At 38.0% G+C, this 27,387-nt stretch overlaps 1 protein-coding gene across 1 annotated transcript in view; it reads right to left on the bottom strand.

Annotated features, from left to right (window-relative positions):
* The window catches only part of dab1a (DAB adaptor protein 1a), a 400,410-nt gene that overhangs the window by 87,416 nt on the left and 285,607 nt on the right, over positions 1–27,387 (bottom strand). The window contains exons 7-9 of the mRNA XM_059647688.1: positions 24,420–24,458; positions 14,137–14,196; positions 11,080–11,133 (exon numbers count right to left, since the gene is read on the bottom strand). Coding sequence (XP_059503671.1) covers positions 11,080–11,133; positions 14,137–14,196; positions 24,420–24,458 — 153 coding nt within the window. The remainder of the gene's footprint in view (positions 1–11,079; positions 11,134–14,136; positions 14,197–24,419; positions 24,459–27,387) is intronic.

A 27,387-nucleotide genomic window follows, 5' to 3' on the forward strand; every position in this document is an offset into this window, starting at 1 on the left:
TATGTTTCAGTTCTAAAATCAAGGATCATTTGGTTCTTTTTTCCTTTAGGTTTATTGACGTTATATTTTTCTCCACATAAATTGATGTTGCATCCTACTTTAATTATCTCAAATGCAATTTATTTCTCTTGGAAATCTGCCTGCGTTATACGAGTTCCATCTTCATAAGTATGATGCAAGCATTTTGGTAAAATGCTTGAACATTAAAGTAAAAGAGACTGCTATTTACAAACAAGACAACTTGCAGAAGACAACTGCTACAGAAATTTATTTCATGGTGAAATGTAGGAGTAATACCATAAAGAAAACAAAGTGTCAGAACATCCACCCATTGCTCCCTGAGCCTTTTGAAGTCCACTTCTCTCCTCAGCATATGGTTGTCAGCATAAAGTCCAAAATGCTACTTTATACATTTGTAACCTTTTAAAAAAAAATTATATGGGGCTGGGGCAATGCTGGCAAGGCCTAATTGGTCTTAATCTGATTTGCTCTCTCAGCCATTTCAGAGGGCAATTAAGAATAAACCACATTTCTGCCTGTCTGGTGTCACAAGTAAGACAGGTCAGGCAAGAATGGCAGATTGCCTTTCCTTTCCTAAACAGCATTAATGAACCAGATTGATTCGTATACCAATTGACAGTTCTTACATGGCCACCATAATCAATTTCAGATTTTATCTCAAATTTCACTATGTGGCATGATGGGAATTGAACCCATGTCTCCATGAACTTCGGATTCTGGATTTCTAATCCAGTTACAATACCATTATACAGCTGCCTCCTAATGCAGCTGAATTTTTGTCATAACCTTCCTAGCCATCTTCCACCCCTGTAAACTATTTAATCTAAAATGCCATAATGCACCCAACTAAGTATAACTTGCATGACCATCACTCTTGTACTTAATAATGTCAGTGGTTTCGCTGTTCTAGAGGAGAAAGTGTCGAGATTTATAATTCAGTATTAAGCTGTCACCACTCCCCCTCTTCTCCACCAGGCAATTAAATACATCATTTCATGATTCAAATTTTAGTCTGGGGTTTTGTTTTTGAAACATAAGATAAATGAAAGACCCTAACTTAAGAAATTTGATAAATATACCAAAGATAATTACAGTTCAAAAGATGGTTCACACTGTGAAAACAATAAAATAGCATGTGGCTTTCTCTTAGCTTCTTAATGTAGCCAATAAGCCAGGTAAGGCTGCAGTAATTTCTATTAGAGGTTGACATTATTTATCCAATTGTCCAGAAAAAAAGAAAGTTTGAAAATAATCAGTAAACAAGAGGAGATCTTAAAGTATCCACTTTGAAGATCAAGTGGAAGGTCTGAAGAGTTGGAGCTAAATTGTTTAAATTTCTATCTGGAGTATCCCAGTAATGACACATTGCTATCAAAATAAATTATACAGGAAGATACCCTTTTGTTTTCAGTTCATCTGTGAGATTTTTGCACAGGAAAGACAATTCAAGTCAACCTGGAGGCAGATTTGAGACAAGCAAATTCAGAGCTGGAGTGAGGGGAGCCAGAGGCTGTCAACAATTGTGAGGTGTTTTAGGAGACTTGGAGGGTTATTGCATCTAACGCTTGTGAAAGGTTCCTGAGAAATCTCATGTCACCTAGAATTGTAGCAGCATTGAAGTGAATCAAAGTGAATTTTTGAAAGCTGTGAAACATCATTCTTTGGTTCCAGGAGAAGTGAATGAACCTTTAGATTACATAAAGTTTAGGGAATTCTTAGGTGGAATTAACAGCAGAAGAGGGGATGTTCTGTTGAAACTTAGGGCTCATAGAATAAGTGCTTATGAAATATAATGCAAAGTTAGCAGTATTTGCATTATTTCACTCTTCACAGTAAAGATTTTTGTTTTAAAATATGAAATCCTGCAGCATAATTCTTTCAGTTAACAAATGATAGTTCAAACTTCCTTTGCAAAGTTACTGGACTCCATTGAATTCAACTGAGCACTGGCAAGACAAAAGAATTACATTTAGTAAAAGTTTAATCAGATTTTCTTCAGTTGGAATTGAATATGTAGTGAGCCAGAGTTGATTAAACACAATTTCTATATTAAAGAGGACAGATTCAGGAGACGTTATAAAGGACTCAGATGAAATGTCCTTTTATGAAGTTTTATGAAATAATCAGGTGGAAAAGTACAGTATGGTGTGATGCTGGCATTAAGCTAATCATCTGAGTTCTAACGAAGGGTCACTGGACCTGAAGTTGTGCTTTCTCTGCATAGATGCAGAGTTTTTTTCCAGTAATTTCTGTTTTTGTTTCCAATTGCCAGAATCCGTAGTTCTTTGGCTTTTTTTAGGCTAATCTTCCCTCTTTCCTATATACTCCATGCTGTAGACAGCTAATCTATTTAATAAGAGGCAAAAACTTTATCAGTCTTATTCAGATGAATCAATCACTGTAAAAGTAAGGTTATTTTCACATTTGAGAAATGGACCTTGATTTGTAATGAAAGTTGTGCACTAAGAATTGAAACTGTGTTTGAAACTGGCTGACAACCAATACCATAATTTCTCAAGAATGAAACTAATCTTAATTTAAAATGTATTTACTTCAGCAGTAAATATCATGCAACTCAATTCAAAATGGATTTTTCATATCCAATAAAAGAAATTGCTCTTACTAAAGTATAAATTTGTTGATTGAAAGGAGATACTACTCTTAATTGCTTTAATTTTCCTTCTTTTATTGTTCATTGGAGCCTTTAGTTAGCAAGAGCTCTGCTTTCATGAATTTGGAAGGTATAGCTACTGTTCTCAAGAGGTTCAGAATAGTAAGAAGCATCTCTCCTCAGCAGAATCCAATTTAAACTGCAACTGATTCTGTCAATGTTCCAACCTCTGCAGTTAAACCAATTATTCAAATGTTTAAAAGAATCATATTATTTGAGATTTGAAGCATCAGTGCAGATCCATCGATCCCAATAGGTAAGCACATCATTTGAGTCCAACTCATACAAATAGCAAGGTCAAAGATGAAATGTGCTCTACTGTGTCTTACTGAACTACAGACATAGAGAAATCTTAGATTAAATGTGCTGCATGGTGTCATTCTAAAACATAATGCCAGCAAGTTTCGGGATTAAATGTGCTGTGTGGTGAGATACTGAACCATAATATTCTTGAGTAGATTTGTAACTTGAGTTGTAGATGCTGTGGTTGGCTTGCTCACCGAGCTGGTTCATTAGTTGACACATGTTTCATTACCCTGCTGGGTAACATATCAGTGCAGTCTCCGATGAAGCGCTGTTGTATTTTCCCACTTGCTATTTAAACTCTGGGGTCTGTTGGAGTTGATTACCTCATTTCCGGTTTTTCTTTGTAGTGACGTGTATATAGAGTCTAATTCTGTGTGTTTACTGATGGCCTTCTTGGTGGAGAATCAGGCCTCTAGGAATTCCCGTGTTTCTCTCTGTTTGGCTTGTCCTAGATTTTGATGTTGTCCCAATCGAACTGGTGGTCCTCTTTTGTATGTATGGAGACGAGCTAATATTGGTTGAGTCTTTTTGTTGCTAGTTGGTGTTCATGTATTCTTCCTGTCTATACAATGTAATGTTTGTTGCAGTCCTTGTATGGAATCTTGTATATTACATTGGTTCTGCTCATAGTGGGTAAGGGGTCTTTGGTTCTTATTAACAGGTGTGTAGATTTGATGTAGGTTTGTGTGCCACTCTGATGCCCAGTGGCTGTAGGAATTTTGTGCTTAGTTCAGAAATAGTTTGATGTATAGTAATGTGACAAGTATATTGGGGTGTACTATATTTTCCTGTTGTTATTTGTGTGACAGGCATCATCAAATCCATGTTAGGGTATCCATTGTCTTTAAATACTTGGTGGAGGTATCCTTCTTCATTTTGGCATAGTTTTAGGTTGCTGCAGTGTGTTGTGGCTTGTTATGAATAGAGTTTTCATACAACTCCATTTGTGGGTGTTATTATTAAAGTTTAGAACTTATCCATATGTGTGGCCTTTCTGTGTACATTGGTCAGAAATTCTCTGTTGGCCCTGTGTTCTACCATCATGTCCAGGAATGGGAGCTGTTTGTTCTTTTCTTCTTCTCTGGTACCAGAAATGAAATATCGGTAAACGAATGAACCAGCTTGGCGAGCGAGCCAACCACAGCATACTGAGCCATAGGCACAAAGTCTGATAGTCATTAAAATGGACGATCAAATTTTGACTTTTAATTATCAGGTTAAATCTACTGTGGACTTGAATTACAGAGGTGGGGAATTCAAAGTTAAACCTTTGAAACATCTGACCTAAATTGAAACAGCAGTCAGTGTTATAGGTTGCACCAAGTTTCCAGAGGACAGCAGACAGCGAAAGGCTCCTTCAGCAATATCAGTGGCAAGTAAGAATGTGCAAATGTCACAGAAAAGATCTGAAAGATAATGCTTGAATAAGGCATCTTACAACACATAGCATCTTGCAGAACCCTATTCCAACTCAGACCAATGAATTCAGAGGGATAGATCAGTTTGGCGAGGAAGGCAAGGGAAGCACTAAGTTAAACTTATCAAGGAATTCAATGTCTGAACCTTTAAAGCTTTTTATGTATCTCATGCGGAGCTAATTTATATTTTAAAGGCTTAAAAATGTCAAGTCATAATTCAATAACAAACAAAAACAGAACAAAAACAGAAGTTGCCGGAAAAGGTCAGCAGGCATGGAGAGCTCACCCGACCCAAAACGTTAACTCCAATTTTTCTTCACAGATGCTGCCAGACCTGCTGAGTTTTTCCAGCAACTTCTGTTTTTGTTCCTGATTTACACCATCCAACAGTTCTTTTGGTATTTGTAAACTAAAACAGAAACTCCTAGAAAAACACAGCTGGCACCATCTGTATAGAGAGAGAACAGAGTTAACATTTTGAGTCCAGTGACTCTTCTTCAGAATGTAGAGGCCATGGATGTGGTCCAGGTTGCACTCTGTTGTCTGCCATATTTGATCCTCCATTTGTTTGTCCACTCTTCAAGTGGTCAACAGTGCAAAGTTCTGAGACATCATAACACTCACTTGAAAGATGGACTCTTCTGTTTTCTCTCCTAGGGTGCACAGTGCTTCAGGAAAGGCTGACAGAAACACATGCTTCCCAAACTGTTGACAAGTAATAATTTTGTGTGTAATTCCCAAGCCTTAGCATTTGTACAAAGCTGCTAGACCTTAGAATGTCCTGCAGCTTTCGATAGGAACCTTCCATTGCATTCTCTGTCTTTAGCACCTTCTGTATATATGCCACATGCTTCTCATCATGTGCCATCCTATTTTTCTGTGATGCTGTACTTGGCAAACTGTGTGTCTCTGCATTGTGTACCTGTGCTCAGGAATAATGTGATGGTTTATTCCAATAAAAAACTGAGAACAACTCAGGTTATTCCCTAATCTCAATTATTAACCAGGTCTCTGTCCAGTCCAACACCCACCAGGTCCAGGACTGTTCTTTCTCTTACATTATGGCTAGGGTGGCCATGTCAGTAGGTCCACCCTGGTGCTGTGGGCTTTCTTCTTCTGCAATGAGAAAAGGCAAAGTGTTATATGTGCAGGTGGAAAGCTATTGGTGATATAGGAACATGCACATGAAGACTGAGGTACATCATAGAGTTTGAGTGTTGTCTGTTTAGACCGAGATTTGAGGAGTGGACTGAAGAGAAAGATATGTGTGTAACAGCAAGATGTACTGACGAGGAATGTTGTGCAGGAGGCCATTTGGGAAGTGATTGAACAATGCCTGCAAGCTGCAACTTAGAGTCAAACATCTTGTTAGACCTCAGGATGACATTAAATTCCAAAACCTGCCACTAGATTCAGGGTCTGGATAACATACTCATGTAGCTACAGCTCCGCTATTAACAGCTACAGCTGCTTGATAAGGCAGGCTGGCCTCCTGCTACCTGTGGAAGAGGATTTCTGTCTAACTGAATTCAACACAACCTTCAACAATGAGATGAAGAGCAGAAGTATGGCTTTCCCATATTTTTCACCTGTCTGCAGCAGTTTCTTGCTTGCCACTCGTTTCTTGAATACCACCCAATCTCTTAAAGCGGTCACTCTTAAAATTGTGCGTCCTTCTAGCATCTCTCTCTTGTTTAGGCATTCCATCTTGTTCACTCACCCTGATTGGATGTGGAACCTAGAGATGACAGATTTTGCTATGGCTGTGTTTTGGTGAATCAGCTTTCCAGTCACCCAACTGGTGCTTCTATTCTGGCACAGGATAAATACAGAAGATTGTATCCCAAGAATCTGATAGACTAACAGTATAAATATAATTTTGTAAAATATCTGAGAGGTGAGGGAAAATATTAACTTATATAAAAAATAACATGTTTTAACAAGGCCAAGCCAAGCTAATATTTAGTTTGTGTTATTAAACACACAGTTTGTAACAGATTTTTCCAAATTTGTCGCTCCCCCATCTCGTTTTAAAGTGAAAGGAGGTAGATATCGGGGAGACATCAGAGGTATGTTCTTTACTCAGAGGGTGGTAAGGGCATGGAATGCATTGCTGGAGAGGGCAGTGGAGTCGGCCTCGTTGGGGGCATTTTAGCGGCTATTAGATAGGCATATGGCTAGTGGTGGAGTTTAGACAGACCTTGGGTTTAGGGTAAAAGTTCGGCACAACATTGTGGGCCGAAGGGCCTGAACTGCGCTCTACTGTTCCATGTTCTATGTTCTATGTAATGTAATGTGAAAGAATCTTCCCATTATATTTTATTGACGATGTCTTATGGGCAATGTGATTTAATCTTCAAACAATTTATATTTCAGGACTTACAAATAATGCATAATTCCACAATCTGCCATTATTTACATTATTGCATAGTTTAGTTATAGGATATAATCTAACATTTCAGGTGAATATTGATAATCATTCACATGTTTTATTTGTGCATACTTTATGGTCCCATTTGAGGCTTCTTATAAGTTGTAGGCATTCTAGGGACTGTGTCAGCTTTTGTGACATAGTCTGGCTTTTGGGAATTTTCCACGTTAACAACTGTGTCCATCATGTATCTACAGAGAATAAAAGAAGGGCACATAACTCCAGTAGAAACTAGAAATAAGACATGAACGAGAATGTACAAAATAAATCTGGAATATCAGCAGGGAACAATGACAAAAGTCAGTTGAAAAATCAGGTCTAATGACCCAGAAACTATACAGGAAAGGAAAATCAATAACAAGTAAACACAGAAGAAAATTGTGGAGTAGCATAACATATTTTAAAAATTGGATTGAAAGTAAGACCCTTTTGATCATGTGCAAACCATGAGGTTAGAAGCTGTCCAATTTTATGGCATTAAATAAGAAAATTCAGGAAAAGGTGGTGCTACCTGAGGAACTAAAATACAAGCACTAAGTTCCTGAAGGAAAAAAACGTAGCTGGTGAAAAGATTCCAAAATACAGAAAAGGAAACTCTGCATGGTTTTCTATTGAAACTGTTTAATTTCTATGTGATTGTGTTAGAAATATTAGTATTATTTCCTCAGACAACTGAAAAGCCAAGGTGACAGCAGAAAACACTTGATTAAGTCTTTTAGTGATTCCCTTTGTGTTCCCTTTTACTGCTTTCTTTTTGATTAGGGGGATTTTGTGGATAACCAGGTTCCAAGGTCAGGAATAGAAGTGGGTACAGATTTCATTTAGACATTAAATGACTAGTAATGTGTGAGTTTACTAGCCAATTCGTGATGAATAGACATGAGGGTTGTCCATACTCTGTGTAGAGGCAGGAAGCAAGACAGTAGAAGCAGCATGTGGTCAATACTGAGGACCATTTGCTTGTTTTTGATTAAGGATCATCAAGGATTATTTTACCCTAGAAAATCCAGAAATTATATGTATTAGGGCAAGTTGTAGCACCGGATTGAGGCCAGAACTAAATATAGCTGCCCTCCTAAAAAAGAATAAAAACAATTTTGAGAAAGCACAGTTACCTCAGTAGAAACGTTTAGTATCTACATCATCCCGACGAGGAATGTTTGGCGATGAGTTTTCAGGATATTCAAAAACTGAGAAATTCCAAACTTTTAGTTTTGTAAGTATTCTTGTAGCAAGGTTTCAGTTCACAGGACAGTACTGTGGAATATCAGTTATGCTGAATTTAAAGAATTGAGATAGAGAGATTATTTCTCCAGACTTGAATTGCTATAATCTGATGGTTTTGGGGAATAAATTAGACTTTGCGCTGCTGGATTTTTTTTTCTAACAGTGTCCTGCATCTGAATAACTTGTTTTTTCTCCACTATGTATGATAAAAATCTGTTTGACTGTTATAGAGAAAAAAGGTCTGTAGCCCTGTGAAACTACGCTTTAGTCAATGACCACATCATCGCATTACCTAAGAGAATCATGATCTATCATGATTTGTTCAGTAGTACCATCAGCTGGGAACATAACATTATCATCGTAGGAAAACTAAGAGAGTTCATTTTTGTGTTTGCAGGAGACAACATGAAGGAACAGGTCAAAATTACTGGAGGCTTTCTTTGGTGTATATCCTGGGCATCACGGTGGATGAAACATTTGAACTGAAATAACAGCAGGGTGGCTACTTTATGGTTAATGGTGAAACAGGAATGAATGCAAAGCCATGAGGGTGTATCTGGTATATATCTGGCATAGTATTCATATGTCCCTCATTGAACACATGGAGTCCACAATAGGGACAATGCTGTGTGGAGCTGAAAAAACACAGCAGATCAAGCAGCATCAGCAGAGCAGAAAAGTTGACATTTCGGGGTTACACCTTTCATCAATCCTGAAACGTTGACTTTCCTGCTCCTCTGATGCTGCCTGACCTGCTGTGCTTCTCCAGTTCCACATTTTATTGACTCTGATTCTTGCATTCACAGTTCTTGTTATCTCACAGTAGGGATAGTCGGAATGCTGCAATGAGAAGCGCACAACTCTTCAACATTCTAAAAGTTAAGGGTGATGCTGAAGATCAGATAGCTGGAGAGATATCAAGACAACCCACTACCTCCAGAGAAGAGGACGGTATCTCAGAGGGTGCAATGTAGCATCATTTGTCTACACGCTCCACTAGCACAGATACTCTCACAGTTGAGGACAGCACAGGCACACCAATCAACTGACAAAGGCTGCAGCATCCAAGGTCAATGACAGTTGGAAGTAATGCTGAACAGCAGATTGATCGTGCACCACTACAGTCATTGACAACATGGCCACAATGAGAACTAAGGAGACTATCAGGTGGAGCTTCCAGTGGCTGTGTGCACCAAAGCAAAGATGATGGAAGAGTCTAACTAAGCCATTAATACACCATATCCCTGAGGTGTGTATATGTTTTCTCATATACAGAAATTCAAGACGTAGTGGAGAGAATGATTTGGCAGGCCGCTTATGCCAGAGATGTGTGTAATGTCATCACCTCCTCTGAGTTCGATGCAGCAGTAGCAAAGCAAGAGGACGTGAGATGCCTGGAGTAACTGTCAAGTCCTTGTGCTTCTCAGGATTGAAGGGAGACATAGTTGTGATTTACAAGGAAGTGGGCTTCTCTCTGAGCACTGCTGGGGAATGCGCAGTATTGCCTGAACCCCTCAGCCACTGACTCCAGTGCATCAAGAAGCTGTGGTAACAGAGCAGATGTCTGTACCTGTTCTGGATGTGAGTTTGCTCGCTGAGCTGGAAGGTTAGTTTTCAGACGTTTCTTCACCATTCTAGGTAACATCATCAGTGAGCCTCCGACGAAGCTTCGTCGGAGGCTCACTGATGATGTTACCTAGAATGGTGACGAAACGTCTGAAAACTAACCTTCCAGCTCAGCAAACAAACTCACATCCAGCACCTCAACCTGAGCTACAAATCTTCTCAAAACTCGTCTGTACCTGTTTACAGACCCCCCAGCATTTTGAAGCACTCTAGGTCTTAGGCAGCCAGTATATGGCCATCAAGATCATCTCAAGTACGATGTAGCAAACCAAGATCCTTCCTGTTTGCCAGGCCAAGAAAACCACCATACAAGAGCAAAACCGAGCATTTTTCAGAAGGGTCCCGTCCCGAAACATCAAGCTTTCCTGCTCCTCTGATGCTGCTTGGCCTGCTGTGTTCATCCAGCCTCACACCGTGTTATCATTGATTTGAAGGAAAATATGTAAGAGAGAGAGGGGGGTTAAACAATAGTCTAAACAGAAAGATAACTTATGGTGCAAATGCTTCCTTGCAAGTTTCTTGCCATGTCTTATGAATGAAATTAGAACACCAGATACTGGAATAGTATTTGTCTTGGAAGACAAATATCATCTATAACATTCTACAAAGCACAGCTCTTGGAAGGAGCTGTGCTTTACAGAATGTTATAGATGATATTTTTGTATTCAATGGTAAACGAGTAAATCAGAAGGCAACTTTAGGAAAGATGATGAATAAAATGTCTAAGCAATAACAGAAAAATAACTATTGAATTTTCTTATGTCTTTTTTCTATTCTCCATTTCCTTGTAATCCAATAATGCTAAATTTACTTACTGACAATTCCTTACTTAGCACAATATCACAATTTCAAACATAGCAACTGTTATGTTGTGACACAATCTAGCCACAGAGACTAAGCAGATTAACAAGGTTGTAATAATCATTCAAACGTCATTGTGAACCAATTGAGCAGCATTAAGATACTGGTTTCAATACCTCACTAACAACTGTAGTCCTGTACCCTTCGACACGTTACCTCATAATAAAGAAAACCTGAATTTTTGTTAGAAGAATTCAATCACATTAGACCTAACTACTCAATGATCTGTTCAAATTAGAGCTACCCAAACATCTGATTAGATTTTAGCTCTAGAGTAAAATGCTGCAAGTTATTACTGAATTTACTAGAATTTTCAGAGTTACACTGTAGCAGATTTCATCTTCACACATTGAGGAAATTAAACATCACCCCAGATATTAGATAAGGGCAAATATTACAGTAGATCAATTTGAAAAAGAAACACTTGGGAGAGGCTGCATTTTTTAACGTAAACTCAAGACATTATGTAAAATAATAGAGATAGAAAGTACAAGTAAGAAGTTCCACATTTAACTCACTGGTTGGCTTTTTGGCACATCATAGACACCCTCCTTCTGCTGACTTGTTGGTACCTGAGTGAACAATTAGAAAACAAATATTCTAATAAACAATCATATGCTATCACAACACTCTAGCAAAAATATACAATTGTTGATGATTTTAAAAGAAAGAAGTTTCGAAAATATTTAAAAGTATTGACTGGTATAGCCATACATATATCATTCTTGGGATAAACTGTAACAATGACAATCATACCACTGCTATGGAAAATTCAAGATTGTAGCAATTTAGTCAGTACTCACTGATTCATAGCGTAAGGTTCCAATGCTACATTTTGTTTAGAAATGGTTAAAAGGAGGAATATTGTAAGGTGTCAGGAGTGTGGTGTGGGGATGGGAAGGTGGGATTCATAAATCACTTAAGCAGCATGGTCTAAACTAGTTAGTAGGAGTTCGGGATGTTCTGCTATTTTTTGCTTGGTTGCCTTAGTAAGGTACATTTGACTAAACATTAGTTTTAGGTAAATGTCTAATAATCTATCGATGCAAAAGGGGAAAGCAACAGGGACGTTATCTGACGCACACCTTTCAGACTTGGACTGGTCCTCTATCAATATTCCATTGTTTTCCCCTTTCATACCTGAAAAGAATTGTATGAGAAAATTGTGTAGACTTCACTGTTCCAATATTCCTCTTCTTAAAGGGAAAATTTATACAGTTATCACTAAAGCAACAGGGGTTAAAAGAATAGGTTTCTTATTTTAATCTATTGAGCCAAGAGACCAATTTCCAGTCACCAACATTACTTCTCTGAAGCACTTGCATGAAGAGAGCCTGGAATAGTTTTCTGGCCAATCTTACTTTATTCTCACCAGGAAAAATCAATTTTCTTCTCAGTGCCATATTAAGGTAGGGTATCTGAGATCAGGAACTCAGCAGATTGAGGAACATCACAACTCAGGCTCATCATTACATACTGTGCCTTCATGTTCGAATATGATACATCTCATTCTCAAACCTTATATAGTTGAAAAAAAATCTCAAAGCTTTAACTAAAATGCAGTTCTCATGAGCTTTATTTTAACAACTAAATCAATTTAATAAGAAACCAAACAAGAATAAAATCTCATATTTTGCATTAATTGAAAAAAGTAGAAGGAAACTACCAATATGTGATTGCTAATTATTTATTATTTCTGCAGTACATTGAAGTATACTAAAGTTGTATGCTCCTAAAAATTACAAATTTGACAGTTCTCTCAAATTTAGATTTCCCACGTTTGCTAGCATTCATCAAGCCAATGTGACTTTGTTGGCTTGGGTACATTTGCAAGATGGAAGAACTTTCTGAAAGACAAGATAGCTGAAACCAGAAGACCAGTGGGTGACACGGAGGTCGGCATGCCCTGAACATAGATTTTTCAAAGCTGACAGACATAAGCCAACGCTTGAGTTGAATGGTGGCATCACCAATGCTACCATTGTGTTCTATGGTTACAGTAACTGACCATCAGGCACTAAAACCAACAAAAACCCGCAATGATATCTGAGAGCCACCTCGCATGCAGCACCTGTGGCAGAACCTGCATCCTTAACATCAGCGGAAGTGCACCATGTGAATTTATTCTATCCTCAGCAGATTGGCTGCAGGTCCATCATCTCACATACATGAAAGAATGCTGAAAACAGGGATTCTTAATAAATTTAAAAACAATTCCATCTTCTGACAACATGGTTCCAATAAATCTCCTCTACCCAACAGTTACTATGACACTTCAATCAGATAATAGGGATAAACCAGCTATAGTGACTGTTACTAAATTTTGAAGAAAGAATAACAATTCTGCATGTATACTGAGAATGATTTCACAGTGATGACTTTATTTTGATAACTGTTTTCACATTTCCAACACAAAACTGTGGTAAGTATTTACCTTACTGAGCGACATTGAATTATAAATAATACCCAGCCCATTGTTTCATTTAATGCTTTGCAAATTTAATACATTTATTATTGGTGTTGATAACATCCAATGTTAAACATTTAATATTTTACAAACTACTCTTTAAAATTATCATGTGATTTGGAATGCATAGATTTTTTTCTACAGATTCAAGTAAAATATAAACAGCTCAAAGGAAAATGGACATTGAGCAGTGGAAGCTAGTTAAAATGATCAACTGTAACAAGGACAGATTTCTCTGCTCTCGACCATATCAAGTGCTATGAGAAGATGATACCATAGAGAGATTGTACTTGGCTTACAAACAGATTACATAGTATCTGTTTGCAATCCGGTAGGACAAATGCTGTATTTGAAAGTGGTATCACAAATTACAGCAAACAGAAAACAATTTTAAGATTTCAACAGGCATGACATTTTGAACAAATTCAACCAGTTTAAATAATGCTCAGGGTTATTCAGGCCATTGGGAATTTAACATGGAAACTAAATTGGCGACACTATAAGAGCTGCCCCACTTAGCAACTGTTGCTAATGCATTTACAAAGTCACAGCATCAAATGATTGAATTATTTTCTTGTTTCCTAGACAACTGCAACACAAAATTGATGTCAGTAGTTATTTTAAGATTATAGATGATAACTTCCTCCATTCTGTTTGTAGTTGCAGTGGATCTATTTACAACATCCTCAGCTTTGTACCAAAGACATCTTAATGGAACACTAACAATCTCACAAATGAAACTCTTTAAAACTTGCATAAAGTACCACTTTATTATGATACTGAAACATTAATTAGTTTTTGCTACAATTAGACCATGATCATTAACAAAGTGTCAGTTATTTTTAAACTACTGGCTATCAGGTCAAATATAATTTTTAAATGGAATGAACATTGATAGCTATGATGACAATGTTTTAACTCTTAAATAATATAACAAATATCTCTGCATTTTGAAAAGTAAGCCTTCTGGAGGCAAATAAGTTATGAATAATTTCCATTCTGCAGCCATGTTTGATTGCTAAATGAATTACTGATCATAAATCTTTGTGAGTGAATGTGTCCACTATATTAATTATGAAAATCACTCAAACAGATCAAAAGTTTGTACCTGATAAATGCTCTCCTCTGTTTCACGGATTGGTTCATGTCCAGCCTCAAATACAATGTACTGTTACATTGGCAGCACAAATGGAAAGCACGAAGGCAAATAGTAGGAAAGCACATAATGAATTAAGAAGTAGAAACAAAAATAAAACAAAAGCTAGAATAAGAGCAGCAATTTTATAATACTTTACATGTGTAGAGAGATGCACAGAGCTACATGTAAGCTTGAAGCACAGAAACAGTGGCTGTTTACCTTGGTAATATTCCAATAATCCTAGATAGCTGATATTAAGTACACTTTGTAAGCTGCATTAAATGTCAAAAAAGCAGGGCTCAGAAATTTGAAATTATTAATCATTCATATTTCAATCAAGACAAATCTTCACCAATGCTCAGGAATACCAGATCTTCTTAGAAGTTTAATCCAACACAACAATTTCTCACCAACTTTTAAAGTCAAAGTCAAACAGTTCAGATACAAACATTTTAGGTGAACTACAAACATAAATATCTAAACTCTTGCTCGGGAAGTGTTCATTTTAATTATTAAGAGTAAGAATGAATCTTTTCAAAAAAAATACACTCCCGTTCATTTATTCTGGATGTTACTGGCCAGTCAGTTATTTTTCATCCATAATTATACTTGAAAAGATATTGATGAGCCATGTTCTTGAATTACTGCCATCTTTGTGATATATATTAAATACTTTAGGTAGAAGGCCCAGGCTTTTTCTGCAGTGACAGTGATGGAACTGAAATATACTTCCAAGCTAGGGTGGCGTGTGACTTGGAACAGAACTTGGAGATCTTGGCATTCCCATGCGCTTTGTTCTTATAGGTGGGTTGTGGGTTGTGACAAAGAAGACTTGGCAAGTTGCTGCGTTGCATTTTGTAGATGGGTGCACAGGTAGGCACAGTGGATTGGTAATTTGGGGAGTGAAGCTTTAAGGTAATGGATCAGGTACCAATCGAGTAGGTCCTTTGTCTTGAATGTATTAATTTTCTTGGAGCTGTATTCGTTCAGGAAAATAGAGTATATTGCATTATCTTCCTTACTTGTCTGTTCTGCTTGGTGGAAAGAATGTGGGTGTTTTGTGGGGAAACGGGTGTTATACAACTGGTCCAGTTAAGTTTATTGTTAATTATGATGATTAATGGTGATTCATTGTTAATGCCATTGACTGACAACAGAAAATGGTTAGTTTTTTTTTGATTAAAATGATAATTAAATACTAACATACAAATTAGAAGCAGAATTAGCACATTTGGCATTTCAAGCCTGCTCCACAAGTAAATAAGGTGATAGCTGATCTATTTGTGTTCCAAATTCCACATTCCCACTTTTCTCTAATAATTTATCTTTCCTTTGCCTATCAAGAAACTATCTACATTGGCTTTAATTGTCTGACACATGTGGTGTCTTGAAGCTGTTCTCATCACATCTGAGGCCCAACCCTTCTCTCTTTGTTTAGTCTGAAGCTATATGAGGTCTACAGCCCAGTATTCCCAAAGGAAACAAAACTGAGCAACTAGTGCAGGTATTTCCGAACATTTCATTGATAGTTCAATCATTTTACTGATGATTAAGAGTAGATGTGATGGGTGGGTCTGGATTTAGCCTGTTTTATTTGTGCATAGTACGGTGTATATTCAGACAATTTAAATTATCACAATCACCTCACGAGCTGACCTATTCGGACATATTATGATAGACCCCCATGGACAGGAGAGATTTGAACATGGACTTCCTAGCCCAAATGTAGAGACAATACCAGTGTGTCACAAGATACCCATATGTGCTTCTATCTGTTCTAAAGAAAGTAACTGACTCAAGCTTCAAATAAAAGGTTTTAAGCCAATCACAAATGATCTAGCCATTAATTTTCTTAGATCTTGTATGCAGTTTATTAAAGGCTACAATAAAACTTAAATTTGCTTAATTTAAAGAGTCATGTTTAGTTAATTGCTAAATTGAAGGAAAATTCTAAACTTTATTACTTCTTGAGGCTGTCTCACCCATGCACTGTTCGGCCTATAGTTGAACAGAATTGGGACAAGTATCCAGTAGAGAGGTTTGCTAGTACTGTTGGGAGAAACATAAGCTAGACTGGCAGTGGGATGGGAACCTGAGTGAAAATTCAGGCAGGAAATAGTAGGCAGAATTTTAGTCAGTGACATAAAGGCAGAGGAAGCAGAAACTATCAAAATATACAGCAAAGGAATATGGCAGTATTAAAATATACATATGTAAATTTGAGGACTATAGCAAAAAAATTACAGATGAGCTGAGGGCACAGAGAGGTACATGATAGCATGATATCATTGCTCTATTGGGAACTTTGCTTCAAGGAGCAAAAATGTTATCTCAGCATCCTTGGATATTGTGTCTTCAAGCAAGACAAAGAAGGGGATTAAGAAAAACTGCAGGGGTGTAGCATTATTGGTTAAACAATGAATTACATCAGTGAAGTGGGATGCTCTACTGAATGAAGCACTAAATGAGACAATATAGTTTGAGCTCAGAAAGAAAAATGGACAGCTGGACTGTGTACTGAGGAGCCTCAATACTTGGAGGGAGATAGAAAAGCAAAATTTATGAGTGCAAAAATACTTGAGCTTAATACCTGGGGACTGTAACTTCCTAAACATTAACGGGGATGCAAACAGTTTGAAAGGCCCAGAAGGCTCAAAATTCTTGAACTGCTTTTTTTAAGCCTTTTAGCAAGTATATAACAAGTTCAATGGCAGAGAATGCAATTCTAGATCCAGTCTTAGGAAATCTCAGATTTACAGCATCCACGTTTGCTTTGGTTTTTATTTTGTAACGGTCAACAGATAATTTTGTGAATGGAAAGTGGCTTTTAGTGACGTTCCACTGGGCTTAGTGTTGGTTCCCTTTCAGCCTGTGGTATATATTAATAATTTAATCTTAAATACAGAAGGCATGATTGGAAAATTTGCAGGCAACAGAAAAATTGGCCCCGTAGTTAGCAGCGAAGCAGACGACTCTTGACTGCATTACGATATGAATGGTTTGCTTGAATGAGTGAAAAAGTGGCAAATTAAAATCATCCAATGAAGTGACATATTATGCATTTGGGGAGGATAAGCATCGAAAGGGTTACACAATAAATGGAAGCATATTTAGATATGTAGAAAATGAATATAAGTCCACCAGTCCCTGAAGGCAGCAGAACAGGAAGATAAAGCTGCTTTCTTTCAGTGGGTGTGATATCAAATACAAAAGTAGAGATGCAATACTGGAACTATTTAAAACATTGGTTAGGCCACATTAGCTGGAGTTTTGCATACAGTTCTAGTCACCACGTTACAAAAAGGGCATAATTTCTCTAGGGAGAATACAGAAGCGATTTACAGGAATGTTGCCAGGGCCTGAAAATTGTAGCTATTAAGAAAGATTGGGTAGGCTAGAATTGTTTTGCTTAGAATGGAGGAGGCTGTGATGTGACATAATTAAAGTGTAGAAAATAATGAGGAGCTTAGACAGAGCAGGAAGCATAACATCTGCTTCCCCTAAAGGAAAGCTAAATTACCAGGGGTATTAGTCTATGGTGATTAATAAATGATTAGACGTGCCATGATTAAACAAAAATCATCCAGGGGATGGTTGGTGCTTGGAATTTGCTGCTTAGTTTAGGGGTTGATGTGGAAACATTCAACTCATTTAAACGGAATCTGTATGGCTACATACCAGATGCTGGAAAGTAGGATTGGAATTGTTGGCTATGGCTGTTATGATGCAAAGGCTGTTTCCCTATCTTTGGGTCAGAAGGTCTGATTTCAAATCCCACCTGCTCCAGAGGTGTGTAATGAAACTGAACAGGTTGATAATATAACTAGAAAGGATTGTAGTTTATTCAGATGGCACAGATATAATTCTATGCCAGTATTGTTACTGTATTGTAACAACCTCGCTGAAGGTGTGGCTAATTCAGGAGCACAAGTCTTCAGCACTACTACAGGAATGTTGTTCTATCCTCTCAGAACCTTTGTTGCACTACTCAGTTGTGCCTTGATATCATGGTGAGTGTCTAAAAGGCAGCTGTTTTGGTGGTGACATCAGGTGGTGGTCGTGGCTGAAAATAGTTGCAAATGACTCAAATGATTGTCTTTTTTAATATGTAGAACATAGAACATTACAGCACAGTACGGGCCCTTCAGGCCTGGATGTTGTGCCGACCTGTCATACCAATCTGAAGCCCATCTAACATACACTATTTCATGTACATCCATATGCTTGTCCAATGATGACTTAAATGTACCTAAAGTTGGCGAATCTACTACAGTTGCAGGCAAAACGTTCCGTTCCCTTTCTACTCTCTGAGTAAAGAAACCACCTCTCACATCTGTCCTATATCTTTCACCCCTCAATTTAAAGCTATGCCCCCTCGTGCTCGCCGTCACCATCCTAGGAAAAAGGCTCTCCCTATCCACCCTATCTAACCCTCTGATTATTTTATAAGTTTCAATTAAGTCACCTCTCAATCTTCTTCTCTCTAATGAAAACAGCCTCAGGTCCCTCAGCCTGTCCTCGTAAGACCTTCCCTCCATACCAGGCAACATCCTAGTAAATCTCCTCTGCACCCTTTCCAAAGCTTCCACATCCTCCTTATAATGCGGTGACCAGAACTGTACGCAATACTCCAAGTGCGGCTGCACCAGAGTTTTGTACGGCTGCAGCATAATGTACTGCTGTACATGTGTACTGTTAGAGGTATTAAGGCCAATGTCTTTGAGGTTGGGAATTTCTTGACTTCCTCTTTCTTATTAATTTTCAACTATTCACCACTTTTCATGACTAGAAGTGGCAGGACTGCAGTTTAGAGTTGGCATACTGATTATGGGGTTACTAAGTCTTATATACAAATTATTAACACAGTTAATTACAAACTGAACCCTTGGATCCAAATTGATCAATATGATTTTTGCATTTTTTTGACAACAATTGTATCCCTTCCTGAAAGATACAACTCTTGATGGAGTGCAACTTCATTGACAACAGTGGTGCAGTGTTAGCTATTAAAATGTTCCTTGTTAATTGTGTGAGCTTGAATAATGATGTTGAATTGATATTTTGCAATAGGAATCATCAATCCACTCCTTACTGTCATCAGCAAGTCTGCATTTCCAGCTAAGTTGTGGACAAGTGTTAAGAGACTTCTGTCAAATCCTGAGGTTCTAAAGATAATTTTAGTGATTCTATTGCCACTGATTGAGTCAGAGACTTGGGGGTGGTGGGGGGAGGGGGGTGTTCTAACTTGGGCCAATCCTGTACAGCTGAGCTACACACTGAAAAACCTGTTGGGACAACTGGGGCAACTTTGGCGTTCTGTCACAAATAATATTTGGAAGGGACATTTTTTTTGCACTAGAGATATTTTCTGCATGTCAATGAACAAGCCATTACACTCAGAGGTAACATCATTACATTCTAAACAAAATATCATGGATTCAATTACAGTATGGCTAACTGATTTCTCTCTCAGGACTTCAAAAATCAAAGCATTTACCTAATTACGCTAAATTTAGATCTGTTATCTTCAAGTTTAGTCATCAAACTTAATATACAGATAATAGTTATTGATCTATCTATGTCAGAGATTTAATTAAGCATCAGAAGATGATATGTGGTTCCATGGTAATGTATACATCTTTGATAATTTCTGATATTAATCAACTAAAGCAGCGGTGTCACATTCCACCGAGTATGCGGTGTATCTTGAGACCATTGTTCCAATTGAATATAAGGGCTGGTACACATATGGTTCTGTGAGTTGATCTATAAAGCTTTTAAACTGATTCCGCCACTACCATAGAGCAAAATCAAGGGATGGAAAAATAATTGCGTAGAAGAGATAGCAGGATAGAAGGAAGTGATGTGAAATACAGCTAGATTGGAGGAAAATGAGTGAACAAAAGAGGTGTAAATGAAAATGAATTTGCAGCATGATACATGGAGAATACATATAATAGAAGACAAATGACAGATTTCTGAAAATAAATGAAAACATTAAATATTAATAGCTAGAAATTCCTCAACTCGCTGCACTTATTTTGTGGGCAAAGCTGTAAGTGTGTACTTTTTTAAAATTCTTGCATGGAATGTTGGTGTCACTTGCAAAACTAACATTTATTATTCATCCCTGATTGCCTTCATACTGATTGGTCATTTCAGAGGGCAGTTAACAGTCACCCATGTTGTTCTGGATTTGGACTTCCATATAGGCCAGACCAAGTAAGATATCACCTAGCTTCCCATTATTTGGTCAATTAAAAGTCAGTGGGAATACTTGCTGTTCAGTTAAGCTCAATATATGTACTGTTAGAGCTATTAAGGCCAACAGGAGGTTCTCTACATGGCAGGAGACTCAGTCTGCCTTTGTAGGTCAGGCAAGATAAAGGTGGTCTCCATTTGTGACATGCTTTTAGCATTTTTAAAAGATTTGACCATAGCTGCCTTGCCATCATTGCAAAGGGGAAACTAATCTTCTTTTGTGACGAGATGGATGGGGACACTGGCCTCTTGGTGACCTGTAGATCTTTTGTGCCACTGCTAATGGTACAATATGAGGTCTGCAGACCAATCAGAATTATCAAGTTAGACTTTGACCAATGAGTTTGAATGTGCTGATAATTATCACAATTAACCAACTGTGGCTTGATCCCCAACCTGGGCTTTCCAAAAGAAGCTCAAGGAAAAGATAGTGTTAGTATACTGGTACAATTGACAGGCAGCATGAAAGCACAAGTTCACCCATTTCTGTTTTGGCCCCGTATTGATCCCTGATGGATGATTCTGTCAGGAATTCATTACAAAACTAAGACTGAGCTTAATCATTTCAGTGGTTGATTTTAATTTCTGGGTCAAGATTTGGCCTAGTGAATATTGGCCTGTCCATGAGTGGCATCAGAGAAGTCCAGCCAAGTTTAATAGATCAGCCACTTTTCACAATTCAATGAGTGACTTTTTTTTTGCGTAAAACAGCCTGGAACAAATTAGGAAGTGGCTGCTGTGGAGCTGTGTTTTTGTTGATAAATAAAAGCATTAATCTGAAGACCGCCACCATGGAAGAACCAAAGATGCTGTCCCGCGGGCGTGCTGCATTGTCAGAGGTGTCGTCTTTGAGATAAGATGCTAAGACAAGAGTCTCCACAATGTTCAATGTGTGTAAATAAACTCATGGTTGTATTCCGAAAAAGAGAAGGGAAACTATTCTATGTGTCTTGACCTATATTTGCCTCTCAATTAGTGCTACATAAACAGAATATCTGGTCATTATCAGACTGTGTGAGCTTGCTATGAGTGTTATGGCTTTATGTATCATACATTAGGAACATATGACTTAGAAGCAGGAGTAGGCCAATCAGCCCTTTGAGTCTGCTCCACTATTCAATAAGACAATAGCTGATTTGATTTTTGTTTTAACTCCAATTTCCTGTATGTCCCACATAACTGTTGGCCTCCTTGTACGGGACTCAAAATTAAATCATCCAATTCACAGAATATCCTGGTGAAATAACAAGGTTAAAAACACAATTATTTTATTCCATCTCTGTCAATGACCCCAGTTGAATTGAGGACTGCCCTGATATGGCAAAAATGCCAGAAGAAGTGGGAATCTCATGTCCTGACCCCAAAACCAGCATTTCTCATTTTTCTGCAGATGAGATTTGAAACAGGCACAGTTTCTCCTTATAAAATTCCTGGAGGCAGCTGGCCATCTGAAGGACAAGGAACCTCCACTGACATTTCTTGAGATGGCAGGCTCAATGACAGCTCCATATCTAGCAAGTGGCTGAGGCTTGGTAACTCCAGCTTTCAGGCTCATCAATAGGAATCTTATTCTATAACAAAATTCTGGTCACCGGTCAGTAACATTATCAATCTCTTAATATTCCTTTTGCTAGACACTATCTAACCCAAATTCTATGACTTTTGCACATCACTTAAGGATCATACCAATGCAGTACCCAAAATACTTTAAATAATGGTCAAAAAAGTAACAGAGAAAATAAATAATCTGAAACACATCTACTGTTATTTGCTCCTCATATGGCCATTGTGTAATTTTCTCTGACAATCATCAGCACATCATGATTCTCTCATCAGATGTGGCCCAGATCGGTGACAGTGAATTATATCAGAATGTCCCCTCCATTTAAGATGACAAGTCTCACAGCCAGAACTGAAAGCTCAAACTAGCTGGCAAATATAAGAATGAATTTGAAGGAGAATCAAAGATAATCCTCCAGAGGTGAGTCAATTTTTTTGGATTGAATTGCTGTGCTTTCCCAGTGTATTTTAAAAATGAAAACCACATTTCAAGGTCTGACACACATTTGTCTTCTGGAGGATTACATTCCTTTTGTTGTTACTTGACTCAGGCTTTTGAAGGATTACAGAAAAACGGTTAGAGTTAAAAAACTGACTGCTGAAAGATTGGTCATTAACGCAGTTGGAATCCATTTTGAGGAGGCTCATAAAGAGAACACGTTCAATGCAAATAGATGATGCAAGTAAAAACATGATTGCATACTCTACGAACATTTTAGCCCTCATTTTGGTTGCAAAATAGCTTGCCAATGGCTGCACTGCCTGTAAAATTTCATCCATTGAAATCAACAAATAAGCTGTGTAACTATGGCTTCTCAGTATGTGCAGTCAGTGGGTGAGTCCCCATGTTGTCAGCTTAGCTTAATTTCTTTGAAAAAATGTTAGAGTTAATCTAGGCAGAACTCAAACCAATTAACTTGGGTGAAGAATGTACCCATCATGATCATGTTGCCTCCTAAATCGACTAGAAGGCCTTTACTTTCATCTTCATTAATAACACATATAATGTCCTCAAGAGGTCCCAATAGTCTTTACCGTAATTGAATCATTATTGCGTTGGTAAATGTGGCAGCTAATTAGCAGAAAGCAAGGTTCTAAAAGAAAAGACCAAAAACCAGGAAAAATTCTTTTTGGAAAAGAGAAATCCTCTGATGATCTTCAAGTTCTGCCATGCGCCTCAGAGCACTCACTTTAGCATTCCATCTAAACAACAGTTGCTCTTCAATGCAGCACTTAATAGAACATTACGGTGGGATTTGATCCCCTACTTTCTGACTTAAAGTCAAGCACTGTCCAGCACTGAGCCAAAATAGACACCAGGATGAATTGAAAACTATCTGCTGTGTCCTTTTGGATTCAATTAATCCAACCACCAGTTGTAGTTTGATTAGTCTGTCCTTAAGCAGATATATTTGATTTTATTCATGCATGGACATGGACTTTGCAGGCTGGACATTTATTGCTTATCCGTAATTGCCACTAAAAATGTCGTGGTAAGCTGCCTTCTTGAACTGCTGAAGTCCATTTGGTGTAGGTGGACCCAAAATGCTATTTTTATCTTTATAATGATGAGAAATGACTATTTGGTTTGGGGGTTTCAATCAACAGCTTACTGTAAATACTTTCTGAAGAAGGGTCCAGACCTGAAACGTCAGCTTTCCTGCTCCTCTGATGCTGCTTGGCCTGCTGTGTTCATCCAGCTCTACACCTTGTTAATTCAGCATCTCCAGCATCGGCAGTTTCCACTATCTCTGTGAATACTTTAGTTCAATGGAGCCATTCACTAAAGATGGAAAAATCGAAGTGTTTCCACATACACTATTCCTAGTCACTATCGAGTCACTTCTGTTGAAAAATATATTAATATGGACAGTAGATAAACTGAGCTCTGTTTGATTACTAATACTCACTAATGTTGGATGATTATTTGGGTAATGCAGATAGGTTGTTTGAAACTGTACAGCATGATTCACTCCATCTAAGAAATGGGATCATGAAATGAGAAGAATTACGAGAAAAAACAGAAAATGAGGGAAATGGAGATATCTAGATTTCAATATGAACCTGGTGAGACCTTAACAAGCTATGCTGTGAATTTGATTTTGCTAAAAAATGGGAAAAAATGTTGTACTTGTTTCATTAACACAATCAAAATTTCATTGCATCTATTTTTTACACAAGATTAAGATAATAAATGGGTGCCAGTGCATATAAATACATGAAAGATTGTGGAAACTTGGCTTTTGCTGTATATGCCAATTGTAAATCAAATTGTGTTGTCCTATCTTTCCAATAGATTTAATATACTAAATCAAATACAAATAGATTCAAGAAGCAAATTTTATAAAACGTATCCCTTTACCTTCAAGGTAATAAGTAAACCTCTCAACTACCTTTGGTTTTCAATATTGTGATAAGATTCCCAAAATTACCTGATAGACAGGATCTTCCACATCTTCCTCCAAAATTGTCTGAATTAGAATGAGTCAGAAATGCAAAGGGAGATAAAATCAGCAGAAGTATCAGACAAAGCATATTTGGGGCAAGCTGCATACGAGAAGATTGCAAAGTAGAGAGTAGCAATAATTTAAGCACGCTATTCAAATAAAAGCTGTTCTTGTTTCTGAATTATAAGCTGGAACAATGAAAAACTATCATAGATTTGCATGATTTCTTCATTTAATCTTGTTTCTTGTTGTATGCTCAGCAAGAATGAGTATTTTGTACATTAGATCATTCCACCCCCTCAGCCCAAATAATAAGATTGACAGTAGATCAAGGTAAAGCACAGTTACAATTAACCAAAGCCTTTTCCTCAATAGTAAAATATGAAGAAAATTCCTATTTGTACCAATGTACCAATAATACTCTACGTTGTACCTTCTGCAAACAAGAATACACAGTCTGTTTAAGATCAACCTATTATTGATATAAGAATGGTCATATATTGCAGGACATCCATCTGTTGGAAACTGGGTTCAGGTGATTAGAATATGTAATAGGGTTCAGAAATGAAAGACATCTTGTCAAATTGAGCCCAATCATAGGCTTCAAAGAGAATTTGGCAAAATTTTATACTTGGTGCGGGACCTTCACCTTGGCACAGCTATGGGGAAAGATAACACTTAGGTTGTAGACATGTTCACCGAGCTGGTGGGTTTGGTTGCAGACGGTTTGTCACCCTGTTCAGTAACATCGTCAGTGCACCTTCGGTGAAGTGTTGGCGTTCTGTTTCACTTGTTATTTATATGCTTCGGTTTACTGGGGTGGTTGGTATTGCTTCAGGTTTTGTTTCTCAGTGGTTTGTACACAGGGTCTAATTCAATGTGTTTGTTGATGGCGTTCCGGTTGGAATACCAGACCTCCAGGAATTCCCTGGCATGTTTCTGTTTGGCTTATGTGACTGTGGATGTTTTGTCCCAGTCGAATTCGTATCCCTCGTTGTCTGTGCATAGTGAGACAAATGAGAATTGGTTGCGTCTCTTGGTGGCTAGTTGGTGTTCATGTATCTTTATTGTCAATTTTCGTCCAGTTTGGCCAATGTAGTGTTTCTCACAGTCCTTGCAAGGTCTTTTGCATATTACCCCAATTTTGCTGATTGTGGGTATGGGATCCTTTACGTTTGTCAGTTGCTGTCATAGAGTGGTTGTTCGTTTGTGGGCTACTCGATACCTAGCAGTCTGAGTAGTCTTGTGGTCATCTCTGATATGTCCTTGATGTATGGTAGGATGATTAGTGATTCATGGATTAAAAACATTGCGAATCAACCACTTACAAACCTTGAGAAGTCAATCCTAGTATGTGGACTGGATTATAACTACAGGGTCGCCAAAAAGACTGACTTTGTGCTGCGCTGGAATTAACACTAAAGAACAATAGACTCACAGACGAAGTACCAGACTGACAGATGATAGTACCAACACTGAGCAAATAAGGAAAGTGGAACACATTCAACGCAGAAGAGAGGAAAGCCCTGGAAAGACTCAAGAAAGACAGGAACACTGTAATCTTACCAATGGACAAAGGACGCATGATAGCAATTCTCAATAGAACCCAATACATTGAGAAAGCTGGTGCATTAGTAGATACTGACACCTACCAACAGATGGTGAAAGACCTAGCACCACAGTAAGGAAACCAGATTACAATGATCCTGAAGAAATGACGCAACTCAGGAGACATCAGCAAGACAGATTACCAAAAAATGAAGCCAGAGAGATCCAACACACCCCGTTTCAACGGACTCCTTAAGGTACACAAACCGGGGGACCCCCTCAGACCTGTTGTCTCCCTGCCAGGCAAACCAATATTTAGACTTGCCAAAGAACTACAACAAAAATTGAAATACTTAGTGGATAACATTACCCACTCCATTCACTCCTCCTAAGAATTCCTCAATACCAGGATAGAAGAGGGCGAGATAATGATATTCTTCAATGTAACAGCACTATTTACATCCATAAACATTGACCTAGCCAAAGAAACAGTTGCCACACTGCTGGATGAATCAAGTAGGCAGACAACCCAGGACACCAACATCAATAAGGACAGCACCATAAAACTACTAGATCTGTGCTTCACAACACACTTCACCTTCAATGACATCATATGCAAACAAATCAATGGAACACCAATGGGATCCCCAATATCAGGACTGATTGCACAAGCAGTAATGCAAAGGTTAGAATGGGCAGTGCCCGTCACGATACAACCCAGACTTTGGGTCTGATATGTGGATGGCATCTTCATGATTATTAAATGCACAAAATTAGAAGAAACTCACTAACACATTGAAAAACATCCTTACCGGGATAAAATTAACAAAAGCAGAAGAGAACAACAACCAACTACTCTTCCTGGACATAATGGTAGAATACAAAAACAGTGGGGAATCCCAGACTAGTGTTTATAGAAAGACCTCACATACGGACCAGATATTCAATTACACCAGCAACCATCCCAATACCCACAAACAGAGCTGCATCAGGATACTATTTGAATGAGCTACAACACATTGTAGCAAACTGGAACTACACAAGCAGAACAGGAGCACCCATATGGAGTCTTCAAAAGGAATGGATACCCAAAAAGCAAAATCCGCCGTTACCTCCGAGACCAACCACAACAGGAGGAAACAACATGACCAGACTCATCAATCACTCTATCATACATCAAGGACATTTCAGAGATGACCACAAGACTATTCAGACTACTAGGTATCGTGTAGCCCACAAACCGACAGCCACCCTATGACAGCTACTGACGAACGTAAAGGATCCCATTCCCAAAATCAGCAAAACTGGGGTAATATACAAAATACCTTGCAAGGACTGTGAGAAACTCTACATAGGCCAAACCAGAAGAAAACTGACTGTACAAATATATGAAACCAACTAACCA

Source organism: Stegostoma tigrinum, chromosome 8 (genome assembly GCF_030684315.1).
Source record: "Stegostoma tigrinum isolate sSteTig4 chromosome 8, sSteTig4.hap1, whole genome shotgun sequence".
Classification (NCBI taxonomy): domain Eukaryota; kingdom Metazoa; phylum Chordata; class Chondrichthyes; order Orectolobiformes; family Stegostomatidae; genus Stegostoma; species Stegostoma tigrinum.